This window comes from Rhinolophus hipposideros (assembly GCF_964194185.1).
Source record: "Rhinolophus hipposideros genome assembly, chromosome: 23".
NCBI lineage: Eukaryota > Metazoa > Chordata > Mammalia > Chiroptera > Rhinolophidae > Rhinolophus > Rhinolophus hipposideros.
In genome coordinates this window covers 9,879,138-9,897,847 of record NC_138069.1, presented here as the reverse complement: position 1 = coordinate 9,897,847, position 18,710 = coordinate 9,879,138, and the positions used below count along the sequence as shown (strand labels likewise).

Here is an 18,710-nt window from a genome sequence, read left to right as displayed (position 1 = left end):
TTGCTCTTTCTAGCTGGCGGTCAGGGCGAGCGGGCGGGGAATGGAGGAGGAGTGTTTCTGCCCAACATGGAGCTGCCTGGGGCCTGTCCTCAAGAGGGGCGAAACCCAGGAAGGCCGAGCCTGGGAACTGTCCCTTGGAGGACATCATTTTACCCCTGTTCCCAGGCAAGCCACACAAATTGGAGTCTGACCGTGACCCTCTGCTTTGGGTGCTGCTGGTTTCTTTTTATAAAACTGTGGACCAGCTCCAGTGACCCTAGCTCACTCCGGTCCGGCTGCCCGCTTCTCTGCTGAGGCCAGGTTTCCACATTCTCATCCAGAATCCTCTGTCTAAAGAACCAGGGTTGGGATGGGGTGAGAGGGTGACATGAACCAATGCCTGGGGATCCCCAGGGAACCCCACTGAGGCGTGAGGGAGGAGGTCTCAGAGACGTGATGCCTCAGAGACCGTCCCTGAGACCCAGTGCTGGGCCCAAGTGAGCACTGGCTTTAGCAGGGCCCCCGTGTGAATCCCACATGGGGTGCATGAGGAGAAGGGGGGGCACCTGGAGGACTGTGAGCCCGGCCTGATGGGGGAGGGTCCTCGACCGGGCTCGAGTGAGGGGCCAGCCCTGACTGCTTGAATCCTGCTTTGAAAGGAGGGTCTATGAGGTCGGGGGGGGGGGCAGAAACATACATATTCTCTAGCCTTGGCCTCTTGAAATCTTACTTAAGATCCAGGGACCATCTGGGGACTCCTGGGCAGGAGGATAGGGGAGCCCTCGGGAGTAGCAGCCAGGAGGTGCCCCCGGCCCTGGCCCCCCTCACCAGCCCAGATGGAACAGACCACAGGTAACAGGGCCTGTTCCCAGATGGATTCAGGGGCCTTGAGGCCCATTGGGCTCCCTCTGTGGAGACTTGGCCTGGAATTTGAACTCTGGTGTCCTCATGTTGTGTCCTGAGCTGTGCCGAGAATTCAGATGGTGGGGGGGAGGTGTTGACTCAGGTGCCTTTCCGCAGGTTAGCCTCTCTTCCCCGTGGGCTCACTGCCTCGCTCTGTTTCTCTCTCAGCAGAATGCAGAGCCTGAGCCCCGGAGCCTCTCCCTGGGCGGCCACGTGGGCTTTGACAGCCTCCCTGACCAGCTGGTCAGCAAGTCGGTCACTCAGGGCTTCAGCTTCAATATCCTTTGTGTAGGTGAGTGTCATGGCCTGGTCAGGGGACAGCCTCAGACAGAGGAAGGACCAGGGCCTTTTGGGAGATGGGGTGCTGGCCACCTGTCGAGCTGCAAGGGGACCTCCCAGGCACAGTGACACCTTGGGAGGTCAGGATTAAGGTTTGGGTGGTGTCTTTGCCAGGGTCAAGGACAGTTGGAGCCCGGGCCTGTCTCAGAGCTGCTGTGAAGAGTAAACAGCAATGTGAAAGTGCTTTTTAAACTGACACTGTTTACCACAGAGGTTTAGGTGATCTGTTGATTTAAAACACACTGACTGTTGTTCCTACTACGTGTTTAGGACACTGTGGCAAATCACAGTGTCATGTAGTAAGAGCTTCCGCACCCATCTGAACAAATACAGCCGCAAACAGGGAGGCTCTGAGAGGTGCCATGTGCTTCAGGGTGTGGGCTCCCGAGGCACAGAGAATTCGGCCAGACTTTCCACAGGTACCCTCGCCTTAGTATCTGCTAGAATGTGGGTCCCCCTCAAGAAGCAGCCTATCCTAAACCCCGAGTTAAATCTATAGAGAGCCGGGGCCACCCAGGGCATTTGGGCCAAGCTACTATGGGATGCTGGCGCTGCTGGCTCCATGACCATCCTGGGCCCGGGAGGGATGGCATGCAGAGCAGGAGACTAGGTCCCGTGGAGGCCGGCAGAGGCCAGTGTCCAGTGGTGTCTCACAGCTTCCTGGCTCTGCCTCTTGCCCCCTCCCTGAGGAAACATCTTGCATATCCTGCATAGCCACGGTTCATGTCCAAGTCAACCCTTTGTCTCTTTCTTCCATATGTTATTTCTGAGGTCACTGAGAAGGGATGGCTCCTAGGGACAGGGACAGTGAGGGATGAATTGGGAGGCCTCGCCCTCTCTCTTCTGTGGAGGCTGAGTATGCTTCAGCCCCATCCAACCCAGCCAACAGCCAGGGACAGCCCCAGTTCCAGCCTCTGATATCCCCTTCTCTCTGTTCCCTGGTCCCCAGGGGAGACTGGCATTGGTAAGTCCACACTGATGAACACACTCTTCAACACGACCTTCGAGACCGAGGAAGCCAGTCACCACGAGGAGTGTGTGCGCCTGCGGCCCCAGACCTATGACCTCCAAGAGAGCAATGTGCAGCTCAAGCTGACCATCGTGGACGCTGTGGGCTTTGGGGACCAGATCAATAAGGATGAGAGGCAAGAGGCGGGAAAGGCGGCCCCTCCCAGTCTCATCCCCACCCCGCCCCACCCTTGGTGACCTTGGTTTTAACCCTCTGCCTAGCACTCTTCACTCTGAGCCGTCCCCATACAAATAACCAAGCCCCACACCCCATGGGGACCTGGGGAGTCCTGAGGTGCAGCCCTCCGGCCCCAGGCAGGCACCGCAGCCTGCTTATTCCTCGGGGAGCCAAGCCAGGCTGCCCGGCTTCTAGGTGACGGAGCTGTCTGTAGTTACAGGCCCATAGTCGACTACATTGATGCGCAGTTTGAAAGCTATCTGCAGGAGGAGCTCAAGATTCGCCGCTCGCTCTTCGACTACCATGACACCAGGGTCCACGTGTGCCTCTACTTCATCACGCCCACCGGGCACTCCCTCAAGTCCCTGGACCTGGTGACCATGAAGAAACTGGACAGCAAGGTGTGCCCCTCAGCTGGTTTCGTGGGCTCCACAGTCCTCCGCTGGGTGGGGTGTGTTGGCTGCAGTGTGACTGTCCACTACGGTCCCCAGGGGCTCTGCTGGGTGGGAGCTTGCAGACAACCCCCTTGGCTTGGTCTTCTCTGTATTCTCTTTGTCCCTACTGCTCCAGTGGGGCTCCACTGTTCTGGGCTTTTTCTCCAGAATTCTGTCCCCTGGGTCTGGCCCTGAGCCCCTTTCTTCCAGCTGAAATCTTATTCTCACCTTGCTGGCTCCTGGCCCTCTGACCCTCTCCCCAGTGTCCCAGTTCTCTGCTCATTTTCTCTCTTTCAATTCATAGTTCCTCTGCCCCCTTCACTTCTTCTGTCTTTCCTGCCATGGCTTTCCCTTGGGTCCTCCCACACCCACTGTCCCTGTCCCTAAGGACAGGGACAGTGAGGGATGAATTGGGAGGCCTCGCCCTCTCTCTTCTGTGGAGGGAGAGGACAGTTAAAGCGCAGAATTGGGAATGCGAATGAGGCGTAGGGATTGAGAGGGCAGCTTCTTGGGGATGACAGGAAGTGTGTGTGGCTCACAGTCACCTGTCAGCTCTCATATGACTACCATTCCCATCCCAGAAGTTAATTTTCATTGTGAAAAATGGGGTAACTTTAGCCTGGGAGATTTTGAGGTCTTCCTGTGGCTACTGCTGATGGGTCATCTTACCTGCATATGTGGGAGCTCAGCCCCCTGCTGCTGCTTATGTTGGCCCCAGATTGCTTAAAACCTTCAGAGTATTCTCAAAGCTGGGAATGCCCATGAGACTAATTTTGGGGCTCAATGGTGCTTTGGAGGAACTGGGGCTGTAAGACACCCTAAAGCCTAACAGCCCATCCTCATAATGGCCCTAGATGGCTGGGTTCAGGCCGGGACTCCCCATGGGAGCAGCTCCATATCGCTGGTTTCCTGTCCCTCTGCCCAGGGATGTGGCCTGGGCACGTCTGTCCACCATCAGGGAGCCACTAACCTGCTGCCCCCTCTCCTCTGATCCTGGCAGGTGAACATTATTCCCATCATTGCCAAGGCTGACACCATCTCCAAGAGTGAGCTCCACAAGTTCAAGATCAAGATCATGGGCGAGCTGGTCAGCAATGGGGTCCAGATCTACCAGTTCCCCACTGATGATGAGGCTGTGGCAGAGATTAACGCAGTCATGAATGTAAGCGTGGGACAGCGCCTTGGGGTCCTGGGGCCAGGTGGCTTGGCGCCAGCACGGATCTCTGACACAGCCCTGGGAGACTCTTGTTCCCTAGGATTCCAGCCTTAATTTCTCCAGGAAAGATGGGTGGGCCTCTGGGAGCCAGCCAGTCCTATGTCCTGTGGACAAGGAACGGGAGGAATAGGGTACTGGGCTGGTACTGGGGCTCCCCAGGTTTGAATTTCGTAAAGTATGGAGTCAGGGCAGGGATCTGAAACGTGTAGAAGTGAGCAGGCGGGATGCCAGGGCTGGGAACTTGGAGGAGAGCCAGGCCCACAGGTTCTTTGAGGGAACTTCCAATGGTCCCTGGGGAGCCCAAGGGCTGAAAGAACACTACAGTGCGAGGAAGGAGGTTTGCGGGTTTAGCCCACTCCCTGTTTGGAGGTCCCAGGACACTTCTGTGAAAGAGAGCTGGGAAGTGAGCATCTGGCCTGGCCTTGTGCAGCCCCGCACTCACGCATCCTTGGGCCCCTTTCCAGGCACACCTGCCCTTTGCCGTGGTGGGCAGCACCGAGGAAGTGAAGGTGGGGAACAAGCTGGTGCGAGCACGGCAATACCCATGGGGAGTGGTGCAGGGTGAGTGCACTGGGGAGGGCACACCCCCAGCGGGCGGCCCGAGCTTAGCCCCCTGTCCTGCCTTGCTGCCTGTGACCCCTGCCCTGTCCTCCCTCTGACCCTCTGTGGCTTGTCCTGCCTCTGGAGTCTGCCGCTAACACTCTGACCGCTGTCCTGTGCCCTGTCCTCCCGGGCCCCTCTGTGTGCCTGCCTGACGCCCCCCCCCCCCCCCGCCCGGGTGCCCTGTGCTTTCAGTGGAGAATGAGAATCACTGCGATTTCGTGAAACTCCGGGAGATGCTGATCCGAGTAAACATGGAGGACCTCCGCGAGCAGACCCACAGTCGGCACTATGAGCTCTACAGGCGCTGCAAGTTGGAGGAGATGGGCTTCCAGGACAGCGACGGGGACAGCCAGCCCTTCAGGTGACGGCCTGCGCGTGGAACAGGCCGCGCTGGCATCTGCGTCGGGGGTCTTGTGAGCCAGGGAGCGAGGCTTTCGGGGCCCCAACAGCCTCTTGCCCCCTGTGCCCATGTGATTCTGCTTCTCTGCCGACCCCCCCGCCCCCACCCCTACCCCACCATAATCCCAGCTTGGGCCTCTCTTCTCTGGGTCTCTACAGCCTACAGGAGACCTATGAGGCCAAGAGGAAGGAGTTCCTGAGTGAGCTGCAGAGGAAGGAGGAAGAGATGAGGCAGATGTTTGTCAACAAAGTGAAGGAGACAGAACTGGAGCTGAAGGAGAAGGAAAGGGAGGTGAGTGTGAGCTATGGGAGTTGGGGGGGCTGTGGCGAGGCCAGGCCTGGCTGGGTGGCGGGAGGGCCTGGCATCTCTCCGGCCCACACAGAAGCCCGGTGCCACCTTCTGCTCCCAGCTCCACGAGAAGTTTGAACACCTCAAGCGGGTCCACCAGGAGGAAAAGCGGAAGGTGGAGGAGAAGCGCCGGGAGCTGGAGGAGGAGACCAACGCCTTCAACCGCAGGAAGGCCGCGGTGGAGGCCCTGCAGTCTCAGGCCTTGCACGCCACCTTGCAGCAGCCTCTGAGGAAGGACAAGGACAAGAAGAAGTAGGTGGTGGGCTCCCCGCCCTGCGCTGGCTCTGCTCTCTCTCTCCTGGGCACTCTGTCCCTCTCTCGGCTCCTGCAGGTGGACTTTTATTCTCACTCCCCCTCGCTTGTCTACCATTTCTCTCATCTTCACTGGCCCTGTCACCTCATTCTTGCTCACCTTTCTTTTTCTTTCACTAGTGATCTTGAGATTTCAAGATATCAAGTCTTCATACATTCTCTCTCTTGTGCAAGTGACACCCCTCTCTCCCTCCTTTTCCCTCTCCCTCCCTCTCTCTCTGTGTGTCTCTGTCACTCTCATTCTTCTGCAGCTTCCTCACAGCTGTGGTGGTGAAGGCTGGACCACACAGGCAGGGAGTGGCCCCTGAGGGGTGTAGGGGGTCTCAGGGAAGGTCCTTCAGGCCAGACGAGGGACAGGGTTTGGGAAGGTCAGCATTTTCTGACACGTTCCAAAGGTTCCTGTGGTTTCTGCTTGGACAGCTGTGGTGCATTCCCCCTGCCACCCCCACCGCGCCCCAGTCCCTGAAGCAGTGGATGTGGGACCCCTGTTGACTGGCAGGTGGTGACTGAGAACAACTGAGCCCAGCCAGCACTGACCCCCTGGACCCTATAATCACCATCTGGCTAAAGGAAGGACAACAGCTCCTGGTTGGGGCTCTGTGAGTCCTGCTAGGGAGAGGGGCTGCTCCTCAGGTAGAGGTTGGAGTTGTTCAGAGGAGAGAGAATGATGGGGGATGGCAAGGAGGCTTTCTCAGCCTCCAGGAGTGAGTCAACATATTGGCCAGGTGGGGGCAACGCTGAGTCTCTTCTCCTTGGCGGGTTTTTCATAGCCTGGTTCCACGCTCTCAGCCAGAGTCCAGATGCTCTGGCTCCTGGGGCTCTCCCTCTCCTACCCCATCTCCTTCAGTGTCCCCATCATATCACATTGCTCTGTGGGGATCTCATCCATCCCTGCGTCTCCCAGCCCCTGGCCTGTGTCGGGTACTTTCCTTCCTTGCCAGCCTAGGAACTGATCTGGTCTACCCATCTTGGCCCTCATTCTTGGGCTCCATGAAATCCCATTTTCTCCTGGAATATTTGGGAATGTGTGTGCCAGGCCCTTCCTTTCTTGGTGGCAGTGGAGGCCCGTGGTTAGGGCCATGCAGTGCATAGCTAGCTGTGGCCCTGGAATGCTGCTTCTGGCATCAGCACTCCCCTTGCTCCCCAGTATTGCATTCCCTAACACACACATACACCCATGCACACGCAGACATGTACATGTACACTCTTACTCTCTCTCCTGCCCCATCACACACACAGACTCAGGCACATGTCACCAACACACAGTCTCCAGACACATGCACAGACACATCTAAGGAAAAGAAACTTAAAGAGCTTTTCCCTGGAGGAGGCCAGGGGGACAAAGCCAGACATGTAGGAACTGGATGCCAGTTCTCATTCCTAAGGCCTTGTCCGCTGCTTTGGGACAGATCCTCCTTTCTGTAATCTTTCCCATCCGGCTGGCCGGTGGCCCCATCCCAACTGCTGGCACTGCTGGACCCCAGCCTACACTCCCCTCAGCCATATGAATGTCCCCTCTGCTTTGCATTTGCTTCCCGCCCTTGTCCCACGTCCTGCTCTCGGCTTGGTGAGTTCCAATTCTGTAAATATGAATCTGTGTGTATTTCAAACTAGCAGCTCAGAAATCTGTTTCTTCCTGGAAGGGGGTAACCAGGTCTATGAACCAGGTGCTGGTACCCAAAGTGACTTTGTCCTGCTCCCTGCCAGCTTGGCCTAGGCCATCTCGTTAAAGAAAAGGCAGGCAGAGTCCCCTAGGAATGAAGCTATGGAGAAACCCCTCAGAAACAAAAACAAAGACCTGTGGCCAGATCAAGGTCTGAGGGCAAGTGGGTGGGGTGCAGGCTGGCTGCAAGGGCACCAGCACAGCTCTCAGCGTGGGGGCTCATTGCTGGTGTCAGGTCTTTTCTGTTTGCTGAATATGCCAGAAAGTTTCAGTCAGACTTCTCCTCCCAGGCTGGCCAGGAGTGGGATAGGTGGGATGGCTGGGAACACCCCTTCCTCCTACCTTGGTCAGGGAATTGGGTGAGTTGCGAGTGCATTTTGGGGTGAGGGGTATATTCTATGACCATTTAGTTGAATGATTTTGATTGGTTGTATTCTTCAAATTTTAATCCATTTTTGCAAAATTACTTCCCAATCAGATCTTGACCCGCAGCCTGGGACGCCACAAACTGAAGTGAATTCTCTGCTTTGCTTGTGACAAATGCCAAACTGAATCCCCTTTCCCAGTGTTCATCTTGCTGTCTTTTGCTTCTCTTTGATTTGGTCGTCTGCGTATCTTTTAATGTGTCTGTTTTTGTTTTGTTTGTTTTATTTTTATTTTTCAGTTAACGCACGCACAGACTTACATGTCAAGAGCGGACTTTAGACTTTCATGTGTTAAGTTGCTTGAGTTACACCTTGTGACCCTTCTCCCATAACATGGTGTGAGGACCGACTGGGAGCCGGTACAGACTCCAGTGTTTACAGCCTTGCTCTGTCACCCGTCCCCGCCCCCAGGCTGCCCTGGGCCTGGTGGGCCACCCTCTCTATGCAAACACGTCAAAGCCATGAATGCTGGAATCCAAAACTGACAGGTTTATTTTTTTCAGAGCCAGTGGCTGGTCTTCCATTTACAGTGTCACTATTCCTTGATGGAGCAGTTATGTGCCGCTCTAGCGAAGGCCCCCCGCCGGCGATGATCGGCCTAAGTGTTCGGCGTCAACATGGCGGCGCCCTAGGGGTGACCGCGTGGTCTGGTATCCGTGCTGCAACATTTGCGCGATCCCCCTTCGTTTTAATTTTTCTAACCTAGAGCTTCATTTCAATAATAACTTTTTAAAACACTTCTAAATTTTTATTTTGGCACGAGCGTAAAGACGAATAATATCCTCTCTCCCTTTATTTTCATAAGTAACACAGATTCCCTGATTTTTAAAAACTAAAAATATCTCTAAGCCTTTCTTATGTATAAAGTATCCCTATAATATATAGGGAGAGGTGGGTAATAAACGTCCTGTCATGACAGTGTTTGCAATTTCTTTACTGATGAAAGTGGAACATGAATAAGACCACAGCCATTGTTTTCACTGTGAATGTAAATGGAACAGCAGCCCAAAACCATTGTCTGTGTGCCCCAGAGGTGCTACTTGTAAACAGGGACCAACTCCAAGGGTGTGTGTTAAGTATTTGACTCCAACTAAGACCCCCAAACCAATCCCGCATTTGCCAAATGCACAGAGTGCTCAGCGGGAAAGAGGTTTTTATCTCAAGATCCTTGTTTCCTTTTTCCTGGCTGAGACCCAGGGCAAAAGATGAAGGTGTCTGGTGTGTATGGACAATTTAAGAAAAAACTACCAGCAAAGGAGCTTTTCCCCTTCAGCTGCATTCTTTAGTGGGGAAACATTTTTAAAAACTAACAGCGTTGATTCTTCTATGTTACTGTTGGTTTGCAAGCCGTTGAGGGGATCGGGGTTGAAAATATGGCCTGATAAAATGGGAGACAAAAATGAATAGATGAAAGGAAGGATTTCCTCTAATGTTGATGAAGCACTGTGCTGGGCACAGGCTCCCAGTAAAGCCGTACCCTGGAGGAGCTCATTCTATAACAGTGCACTCCTTGGCTGGAAGCCTTCAGAAGCTGCGCTGATTGACTTTGGATTGGTAATTTGTTCTTCATGTCCTCCATCTCCCCTGCCATCACCTGTTTTATTGATTTGCAGGACCAAGTCCTGGCTTCCTCCTGCCCTTCTGAGAAGGTGTTCAATTCAGAGTGGGGTAGCTGGGTTAGCTACGTGTGTCCACCGAGGCACGGCCAGAAAAAGGCAGCCTTTGCATGTAAGGGGCTCTGCTCGCCAGGAACAGAGCAGGTTTTATTGATGCTCAAAGTGACGATTCTCCCAGTTTTACGGCATGACCACAGGTAGATCCAGATTTTGAGGGGTAGAAAGTTGAACTATTTGAAAAGCCTTTATCAAGAAAAAGTACATGAATACTCAATTAGGTACGGGGCCTTGGAAGCGGCCTTGAGGATTAAGCTTCCTTAGTTTCCCAGTCACCCCACTTCTGGTTGTGACTGATGACTGGTGCTTGAGTGTGGGTATCCACCCAGGTAAATCAGCACATGTAAGGCAGATGGGGACTGCGAGTGGATTGTCTTTAGGATAATTATATGTGAGGTGTATAAAGTTGGGCAGAAGCATGATCTTAAGAAAGCCTCTGTCAGCTAATGTGTTTCTGAGGACGAGGCTCCATGACCCAGTGGGTTAACTGGTTATGTAAGAAATGAGGACTGCTGGTTCAGTGCCAATCTGGGGTCTCAAGTGGGCAGATTCTGCCACCCACCCACCGTAGTCTGCAGACTCCCCGCAGGGCGTCCTGGATGGAAGGCCAGAACTGTGGTTGGTTACCTGCCCGCGGGACATCTCTGAGGGGAACTGTCATTGTTGCGCTTTCTGGGGTCCGAGCTGCCTCCACAGTTCCCATCAGCTTTAGTGAACCTCACTGCGCTTTTCTCCCCATGTTGTTTGTTTGGAATTTTGTCATATTTAGCTGAGACCGAATTAATCCTTGGTGCGCAAGGTGAGCTTAAAACTTGCTGTTTAGCAAGCTACCCCTCGAAATGTGACCCCTGCCTTAAGGGTCTGATTTACCCCTCTTCTTCCTCAGTATCATCTGTTGGCATTATCAGGGCTGGCAGTGGGAGCATGCTGGCATTTACTATCATGTCTTTCATGAACCAAGTTGGTTTTGGGTGGAATTGCCATATAATTTATTGTCCAAACTGAGACTTTTGAAAGTGAAAGGAGATGCTGTTGATTACTCCAGCTCAACAGGCATAAGCCAGAACTGACTCAGGCAAAATGGGAGGTATGGTCACCCCAGTTATGGGTAACCGGAGCCTGGGTGGCTTATAATGGTGCAGACTGACTGCCTATATGTTTGTATGTTTATGTGTGGGTTCCCTGTTAAGTGGGGCTCCTTTACTGAATAAGAGGCCCCTAAGGGAAGCGTGGCTTGCTAGTCTGTTACGTTAATATGCTTTTCTAAAACTGCTTTACTTGTTAATTCATTTACTCCTTCATTCATTGACTGTTTTTATTCCTTTTCACTCACTTTGTACTTGGTTTTTTTTTTCCATTAAATTTTGCATTTATTTTGAGTTTTTGTGGTGTCTTTTTTGGGCAGTAGCTTTTCTGATTTAACACATTTCCTAGCCTATTAATATGCTACAACAATGGTAAAATATACCTTATCTTTTCTGTGAACTTTGTGGGGTTGATCAGCTTCTGATAGGAATTATGTTTTAATAGTGAATCCTGCTGTGGGCATTTATGAAAGGGTCTCAAATGGGTGTAGGATGGAGGAAAGAGTCAGTAGAGAGAAGATACAGCCTGTGGTCCAGTGAATCTTTATTGGGCGACTGGGTGCAAGACACGAGAGAAGGCAAACCCTGCTCTTGAAGAGTTTGCAGACTTGTGGACAAGACCTGCCATGGGACTAGTAGAGTTTTTACTGTGTGCTCGGCATTGCTCTAAAGTACATTACATGCATTAATCCCTCTAATCCTCATAATAATTCTATGATTAGTACCATTTTACCCCATTTTATAGCTAAGGCACAAAGGTTAGTTACCCAAGGTCACACCGCGAGTAACTGGAGGAACTGGGATTTGAATATTGGTAACCTGTACACTTAATTCCTGAGTTGTAGATGCTCTTTGGCAACCAGATGGGATGACGGAAGAACAGTGGAAGTACAGCCTGTAGTAAAGTGTGCAGTCTGACTGAGTTGGTGGACCTGAGATGGTTTTGCAGAGGTGGGCTGCCCTGACAGGTAGGCAGATACTTGGTTGAGGCGGGGCAGACTGGTGGTTGTAGGAAGTGATGACAAGCTCACGGATCCATTTATTAAGGAGCTTCCTCTGGCTCCTCTGGCACCAGGCTAAACTCTGAAGACCAAAGCCAGGGAGCTGACAGCCCAGCAGGGAGACTCGTATGCAGACATCCGTAATGAAGGCACAGCTCAACTGTGCCCTGGGGAGGCAAAGTCTTCACCAAGCTTTGAAGGACAGAGTCTCCAGGAAGCCAGGGGGAGAAGGGCCTTGTTGGTGGAGGGAACAGCACTGTACAACTCGGCTCCCATTTGGGGGAAGTAATATTTGGACACGTTTAAGAAAGGTGCATGATGCTCACTTGCCCTGCCCTTCCCTTAGCCCATCTGGGCCTCCTCCCATCTCCATTTTCTGCTGCCACAGTCCTGCACAATCCCTGCCTTTCTGTAGGTGGGGACGAAAGAAGATGGACTGTGTCCATATTTCTCTCACCACAATGATCCCTGAGGTGGGATATGAGCTCCTAATCTCAGAAAGAAAAAAAAATTAGTAGGATGGGGCCTAGGACCCAAACGTAAGCTTGAACAGCATAAAAACTTTAATTCACAAGTGGTACTTTGGCAATACAGAAGTTTGCGTCCCCAAAGAAAAGGAATATTATTTACAGAAAGAATGACAAGGCTGGCCTTTATCCCATTTTGGGGGCTCACATTTCTACCTTCTCTTTTCTCCAAGAAACGAAGTCGGATTAGCTCTGGGGACCCAGCTTACATCCAGAGCTACGTGGTTAAGAGGTCCTGATAGGTCCCAGCAGTTCCCTCAGGATGAGCCTCCACCCCACCCACTGCAGTGCCTGCTCCCAGTGGAAGGAAGGAGGCAGAGGGCAGTGAGAGCTATGACCACGAACTACAGGCTGCCCCTCAGCAGCTCCATCCATGCTGGACTAGAGGACAGTTATAGGATCCAGGAAATGGTATTCAACTATATCTGACTTGAGCAAGTCTAAAGGCATGGTACCCAGTACATGTAAAATAAGATTCAGACAGGGTTGCAAGGAATTCAAGTTTATTTTTGCAAAAGCTGCAACAGGCACATTTATTTCAAGGAAAGGAAGAGACTGGTGCCGACTGCAGTGCAGACACTATTATAGTACCTCTGGGCCTTGACCACTTTGCACCTAGTAGCAGCTCATGCTCCCCATGACTTAGCACATTTACAAAAGACTGTTCACAGTGGAAAGACTTCACGAATCACCTCTAAATGTGTGGCTCAGTCATTCACTTCCCTATCACTACTTCCACAGCTCCAGCTGGCACCTGCCAGCTGCACTCCACTGCTTACAGAACGGCTCTGTAGTGTCACAGCTCCAGAGGGGCAGCTGGCTTCTCCCTCCCAACCATGCTAACAACCTCCTCGTCCTGGCAGCACAGTGGCTGGCGCAGGCTCGGTCTTCGGAACCCGCTCATCTTAACAAGATGCTCTCAGAGCCGCGCCTCCCCATCATGGGTCACACCTCATAATATTCTTCAGCATAAAAATTCCTCTAGTTAAGCCAGTCAACTGCTTTGCATGAGAGCAAGAGAGGGAAAATATTCTTAAAATTTGGTCAAGTTACTGCACATTAAACAAAGCGTACTTCATAATGTAGTCCTTGTTACAGAAGACATAAGTCATGGCCAAATCAAGGTAAAGGCATCTGGAGAGACTGTCCTATTTTTGCAGTGGCAGGCAGGGTGGAGGGGACTGGCAGCACCGTGCATGTGCTTGGTATAAGCCTGGGAAGCTGGAGGGACTTGGCCAACTCTGCTGAGTGGAGCAGCGGGCACTGGTTACTCAGAACCAGCCCGGCCCTTCAGCCCTGAGCAAGGCCCACCTCTGGCCTCCTAACTCCAGCTCTGTTGGGGGCCGATACCAGCCCTTGATGGAGAAGGAAGGAAAACCAAGCTGCAGTAAGAGCGTTAGTTCTCCCTGGGTCAGACCCAGGGGCAAGAAGGAAGCAGGTCGTGATCAGACTACCCTTACCTCATGATCCCAACCTCCCTGTTCCCCCTTAGTTTCTTCTAAGGACTCAGAACGTTTTCTCAGTTGTTCTTCCAGGGTCTTTTTCCTTTCTTGTTAGACAGGACCCATAAAGCCTAGCATTTAGAGGAGGCCAAGCTAGGAGAGGTTGCCATTACATTCTGAAGGACATGGGTGGGGCACAGGCTGGCACGTGGGAGAAGGTTGTCTGTGCAGGAGGAGGACTACAAACTTCCCAGCTGCTGCTTTACCAGTGCCCTGCAGCGGACCAGCTGCTCAATACTGACCTGTAATTAAAACAGAGTGGTCATCCTTGAGGCAGAACCATTTTGCATTATAAGGAATGAGCAGTTGAGTGCCAAAATGTTAGCATGGGGCAATTTCAGGAAGGTCCAACCACAGAGCTTACGCACATTAACCCCACCATCTCAAGGACATCCATTTCCCACCTCAGTAAAACTGTCATGAGTCTAACTACACATTCCATCTTTCCCTGTCTGTCCCGAGGGATTCTGAGCTCCCGGTCCCTGGTACCATACTCATACAGAGGGTGACGGGTCTGACATTTACACTCTCCAATATTAAGCTCAGGGTTGCTTCTTCCTGAGCTGGACACGTCCCCCCATCCTCTCGGCTACAAGGACTGCCCCTGAGATAAAGCTTCTCTCACTGTCAGAGAAAAACCCACCCCAACTGGTCCCGCGAAGGGCACGTGTATCCCATACTCAAGTCCAGAGGGCATGCCACGTGTGGAAAGCCTAGCCCTTAAGTAGACTTTTCACAGTCGTCATGGCCAGAGCATCTTCTGGAGTCCAAAAGGGCCAAGAAGGGCCATGGGTACCCTTTTGGGGATGGAGTGCGGCAGGCAGCTAAAGGAACAAAGCTGAGAGCTCGGTCTGGGGCAAAGTTGATGTCTACCTGTGCTTTCTTTAGCAGATCAGATATAGGAGCACACCAGTCGGGCATGAGCCTCTCCAACTCTAAGGTGATGATGACCAAGGCCAGTGTCGAGCCCTTGAACTGCAGCAGTTGGTGGCCCGCCATACAGTGCTGCAGCTGCCTGGTCAGGGACGCGACGTGGAGGGAAGGATTCCTCTGAGGCAGCAGCTCCGTCATGTGGGGCCAGCCCACGACCACCAGGGCATGGAACTGGAGATTGTGGTTTTTAATGTTAGAACAGAAAACCCCATACTTTTCATATATCAATGACCAAAAGTGCAAACAATTGGAATTTCCATCAGGGAACATCAAATGTTGCCCAGCCCTTTTCATTCCCATCCATGGCCCCTCCAGGGGCTTGAGGCTTAATGCCCATTCTGTGGTCAAGCTGAGCCTCAACCTTGGAGAGAAAAGACAGTCTGCTTTGTAACATGGCCATAAGGAGCCCAAAGTACCTAGATGACAATGTTTCAATTTTGAAAAATAGAAGCATACTCTTCGAGATTAAGGTAGCAGAAAAGTTACTGTATCCACTTAACAAGACAAGAAACTGCAAGTTGGCAACGGTGGCCAGTTTTCATACTGAAACAAACAGCCCTTAGTGATATAATCTTCATGCTTCATAACAGACCAAAACCCTATAACATTTCCACATTGCATAATTTTGCCTTACTAACAAAATCATATCCTTAAGGATGACCATCATTCCCTAACTAAAACAAATACAGGCTAATACGATATTTTTTAAGTGCCAGATCAGTATGGTCTAAAGCCTCAATAAGGATTGTGTGTAGGTGAATAAAGACAGCTCAGTGAATGTGTGTAAAGTGCAGCAAAAGCAGACAGCTTTTTATGTACAGTATTCATAGAATGGAAAGTTAAATATTTTTGCAGTGTGTATTTAAGAGAAACTCACCATAATAGTGCCGCCTAAAAATCTTTGTAAAGGTAATTTAATGTCCTTTAGAAGTGGGAGTCTGGTGGAACTGTGTTGAATTTAAGATATATTTTTCACTGTTGCGTGTGTCGTGAGCCTTGTGGGTCACCTTACCGTGGTGCATGTGCAAGGACGTGTGCACGCCTGTGCTTGGCCGTCCTATGTTGTGAGCAGCTGTTCCAAAGGCACACATGAGTCTAGGGTAGATTCTGAAAACCCCTCGGACTTACTATGGTCAAGAAGTCCAGCGGCGTCCCAATATAGAGGTCCCAGTGCAGTTTGTCCAAAATAGCCAGCTCCATCCTCAGCAACTCATTCGAGGTATAGCCAGAGCCATAGTGCTTTATGAAGTCTTTTATGCGTGGAATTAACTGTAAAAAGAAAATAAAAAGGCCAAAGCCCTATTATCACGTCATGGTAGCTTCTGTTTTCTTATCCATGGGGGCTGGGTATCCATGACCCTAGTTGAGTTGTCTCGTAGTGACGAGCCACAGAAAATGCTTCTGAAAGAAGAACCCAACCAACTCTAGGCTATCTGTCAAGTCCCCAGGTGGTTGTGACAATGTGTAGTGAATGTCACATGTTCGCCCTCTGCAAACAGGTTTTGATCACCAGCTGTACTCCAGCTCATCCCCAAAGGTGCGTCGGAGACTGGGGCTGTGCCATCCCCGCCGTTCAGCTGCAGGAAGTCACCCAAAGCTTTCCAGGAGCTGGGGGCTCTACCCATTCCCGTTACCGAGCCCTTCCATGGGACTTGTAGAGAGAAAAGGAGGCCTTTGTGCTTCCTGGTCTGCACCAGACAGGCTCAGTTTTGGCAACACCATAGCTGCGAACACATTCCCTTCAACCTCGATTTAAGGCAGTTCGGTTTTGGAAAAACTGTGACTTTTTCTCAGAGGGACGAATAAGGCTTATCTCTGAGTAAACATTCAAGTACCAAGTGCATTAAAGAACTGGTCCTACTTTTTCAGATAAAGTATTACTCTAACCTCCAGAAACACTTCTTTAAAAGGTCATTTACTTGCTTTTTAGTTGGGGTTGGGGGCGTACATTCTAATAAACAAGGGTTAAAAGCATTTTTATTGAAGGTTTGGAACTGGATAGTAGTGACATTTTCTGCCCCAGCAGACCCTGGGACCAGCGAAGGGAGACGCTGTGGAAATAGTAGTGGTTCCACTATCCCCAAAGGGGGATGGATGGAGGGAGGGAGGAGAAAGGCCTGGGAAGGGTGTTGGGAGAGGACCTTCTCCTGAACAGAAGACACAGTGAAAATTAGACATTCAAGCAAGCCTGAAGCACTTGTGGGGGCTTCCCCTTCACCCCGACCCCCTCAGAGAAAGGTTCCAGAGTCTCTGAGGACCAGTTTTGTTGAGATAGCCAAGTCCTATCATCTCAAGCAGTTTTGTTCGATGTAGTTTCCAGGGTGGACATTAGGCCATATGGTTTGGGAGGCCTTTTTCCTTAGCTCAACAGCAGATGCCTCTGCTTAGTGGGAGATGGCATCTGGCATCAAACCAGGAGGCAAGATCTATCTGCCAGGAGGTCAGGCCTCTGGGTTTGCTGGGCCAGACTCCAGCAGTTCGAATTCCCCATTTGCAGGGCCCCAGAGGCCGACAAGCCTCAGGAAGGGATAGCAGAGATCCTGGGAAGTTAATGACTTTTCCAAAATACCCACCATCCCCAACTGCACAGGAACCTTGGGTGCTCCAGTTACACCCCTATACCTCAAAAGCAGCCCAGAGGGGACTTCCAGGGGTGCATACCTCTTCTTCTTCATTCACCTTCACAGCAAGTCTCAAGGAAGTAATTGTGACACAATGGAGTAACCTTTCTTTTACCTGCAGTATGGAACAGTTGAGCAGAATATGAATGCCAGAAACAAACTAAAGCATCTGTGCTTGTTTTATTTAAGAAATTGTTTTTCCTTAAAAAAAGACTGATTGTATTCCTCCACAAATAAGTTAGTGCCATTTTTAGATTTGGCCAGTTCAAAGCGCTCCTGATACCAGAACCACAGGTGACCAGTCAGTAGTCCTTTGTTAGAACTGACCGGAGGGGTGGAATGTGACACCTTATCAGAGAGCACTCAGGCCCATCCTGGCTCAGGTTGTGGGACAGGTCCAGACAAGCACACCCTACCTCACCTGACCACACAGGAAGTCCTTTCCTAACTAGGTCCTCTCAGCCTCCCCAAGGCTACCCCTGACCACACAAGACTGAGCCACGGGCGCGGGGGTGGGATGTGGGGACGGTCCAATTCCAATTCTACCACTTCTGGCAAGTTACTTAGTTTTGAGCATCTGAGATGGCTCATCTACTCAAGCAGCCACGGGGAACAGAGGTCAGTCTCCACTGCCACCATCTGTCACCGTCTCGCAGAGGCCTCCCTACCTTTACTGAAACCAGGAGGCGGTGGAAGATAGTGAGAGCCAGGTTGAAAGTGCCCTGAGAGAAGTGAAAGATGTTCTCCAGCCACAGGAGCTGCAACACGACTTCCTGGAAAGTGTCAAGGAACTGCACCTGCTGAAAAGAGGCAGTAGGGAGGGCAGGGAAAATGGTGGGTGGCCGCTCTTGCCCCATCAGTGGCAGAAGCCGCTGCCTAAGGTGACCAGAGGGGCTGTGAGCGGCCCCTTCACCTTCAATCGCGATGGGACCAAGCGCCTCCTGTCGCCCAGCGGCTCAGCAGTGCAGCCCCGTCCCCGCGCGCGTTTTCCGTCCACAGCAGAGTTCCTCGGCCCACACAGACCCTCTCCCCACGCACCTCCTCGCAAGGCACCCCTCAGTGAAGGACCCAGCGAGTCCCGCCTCGTGCCGGGGACGCACCTGGGTTAGGGCGCGGCCTCCGAGGTGCGGCTCACCTGAGCGCGGGTGCAGGTGGGGCCCGGCCGCGACGCGTGCGCTCGTGCGGAGGGGGGTGCAGTGCTCCCGGGGGGGGCTCCGCCGCGGGGCCCGGTACCTGGGGGCGGCCGCCCCGCCACAGGCGCGCCTCGCGGCTCAGGGCCAGTTTCAGGTGGGCGGCCATCCGGCGCTGGTCCAGGAGGCCCTCCAGGTCACACGGCACCGGCCGGCGCTCCGGCCCGAGGGACGGCGGCGGCGGGGCGGGAGAGGCGGCTCCGGGCGGGCACGCCTCCGGGGGGAGAGAGACGCTCCACGGAGGCGGTGGGAGAAGGGGACTCAGCGCCGTCCCCTCCGTCCGCTCGCCGGGACGCCCGCCCAGACGCGGGGGGGCTCTTCCCGCACCCGAGGCCGCCGGCTGCGGCGGGGACTGCGCGCGCGAGGCCAT

At 52.6% G+C, this 18,710-nt stretch overlaps 2 protein-coding genes across 16 annotated transcripts in view; one reads left to right on the top strand and one right to left on the bottom strand.

The window, feature by feature from the left end:
* Positions 1-15,831, top strand: part of SEPTIN8 (septin 8) — a 25,831-nt gene extending 10,000 nt beyond the window's left edge. For 2 of the 15 annotated variants that reach the window (XM_081034916.1, XM_081034922.1), the window contains exons 2-10: positions 1,054-1,174; positions 2,171-2,366; positions 2,622-2,808; positions 3,842-4,003; positions 4,522-4,618; positions 4,853-5,021; positions 5,219-5,351; positions 5,470-5,660; positions 14,485-15,831. In XM_081034916.1, coding sequence (XP_080891042.1) covers positions 1,054-1,174; positions 2,171-2,366; positions 2,622-2,808; positions 3,842-4,003; positions 4,522-4,618; positions 4,853-5,021; positions 5,219-5,351; positions 5,470-5,660; positions 14,485-14,650 — 1,422 coding nt within the window. In that variant the 3' untranslated portion in view covers positions 14,651-15,831. Of the gene's footprint in view, positions 1-1,050; positions 1,175-2,170; positions 2,367-2,621; positions 2,809-3,841; positions 4,004-4,521; positions 4,619-4,852; positions 5,022-5,218; positions 5,352-5,469; positions 5,661-8,047; positions 8,730-14,484 lie in introns of those variants that run through there. The other 13 variants (XM_081034928.1, XM_081034923.1, XM_081034924.1 and 10 more) reach the window with 13 other exon arrangements.
* On the bottom strand, positions 15,625-18,710 carry CCNI2 (cyclin I family member 2; the record flags this gene model as incomplete). The annotated part of the gene is made up of 5 exons (XM_081036207.1): positions 15,625-15,798; positions 17,191-17,265; positions 17,819-17,950; positions 18,286-18,455; positions 18,497-18,710. 5 exons carry the CDS (start codon positions 18,708-18,710, stop codon positions 15,625-15,627), a joined length of 765 nt encoding a protein of 254 aa, XP_080892333.1.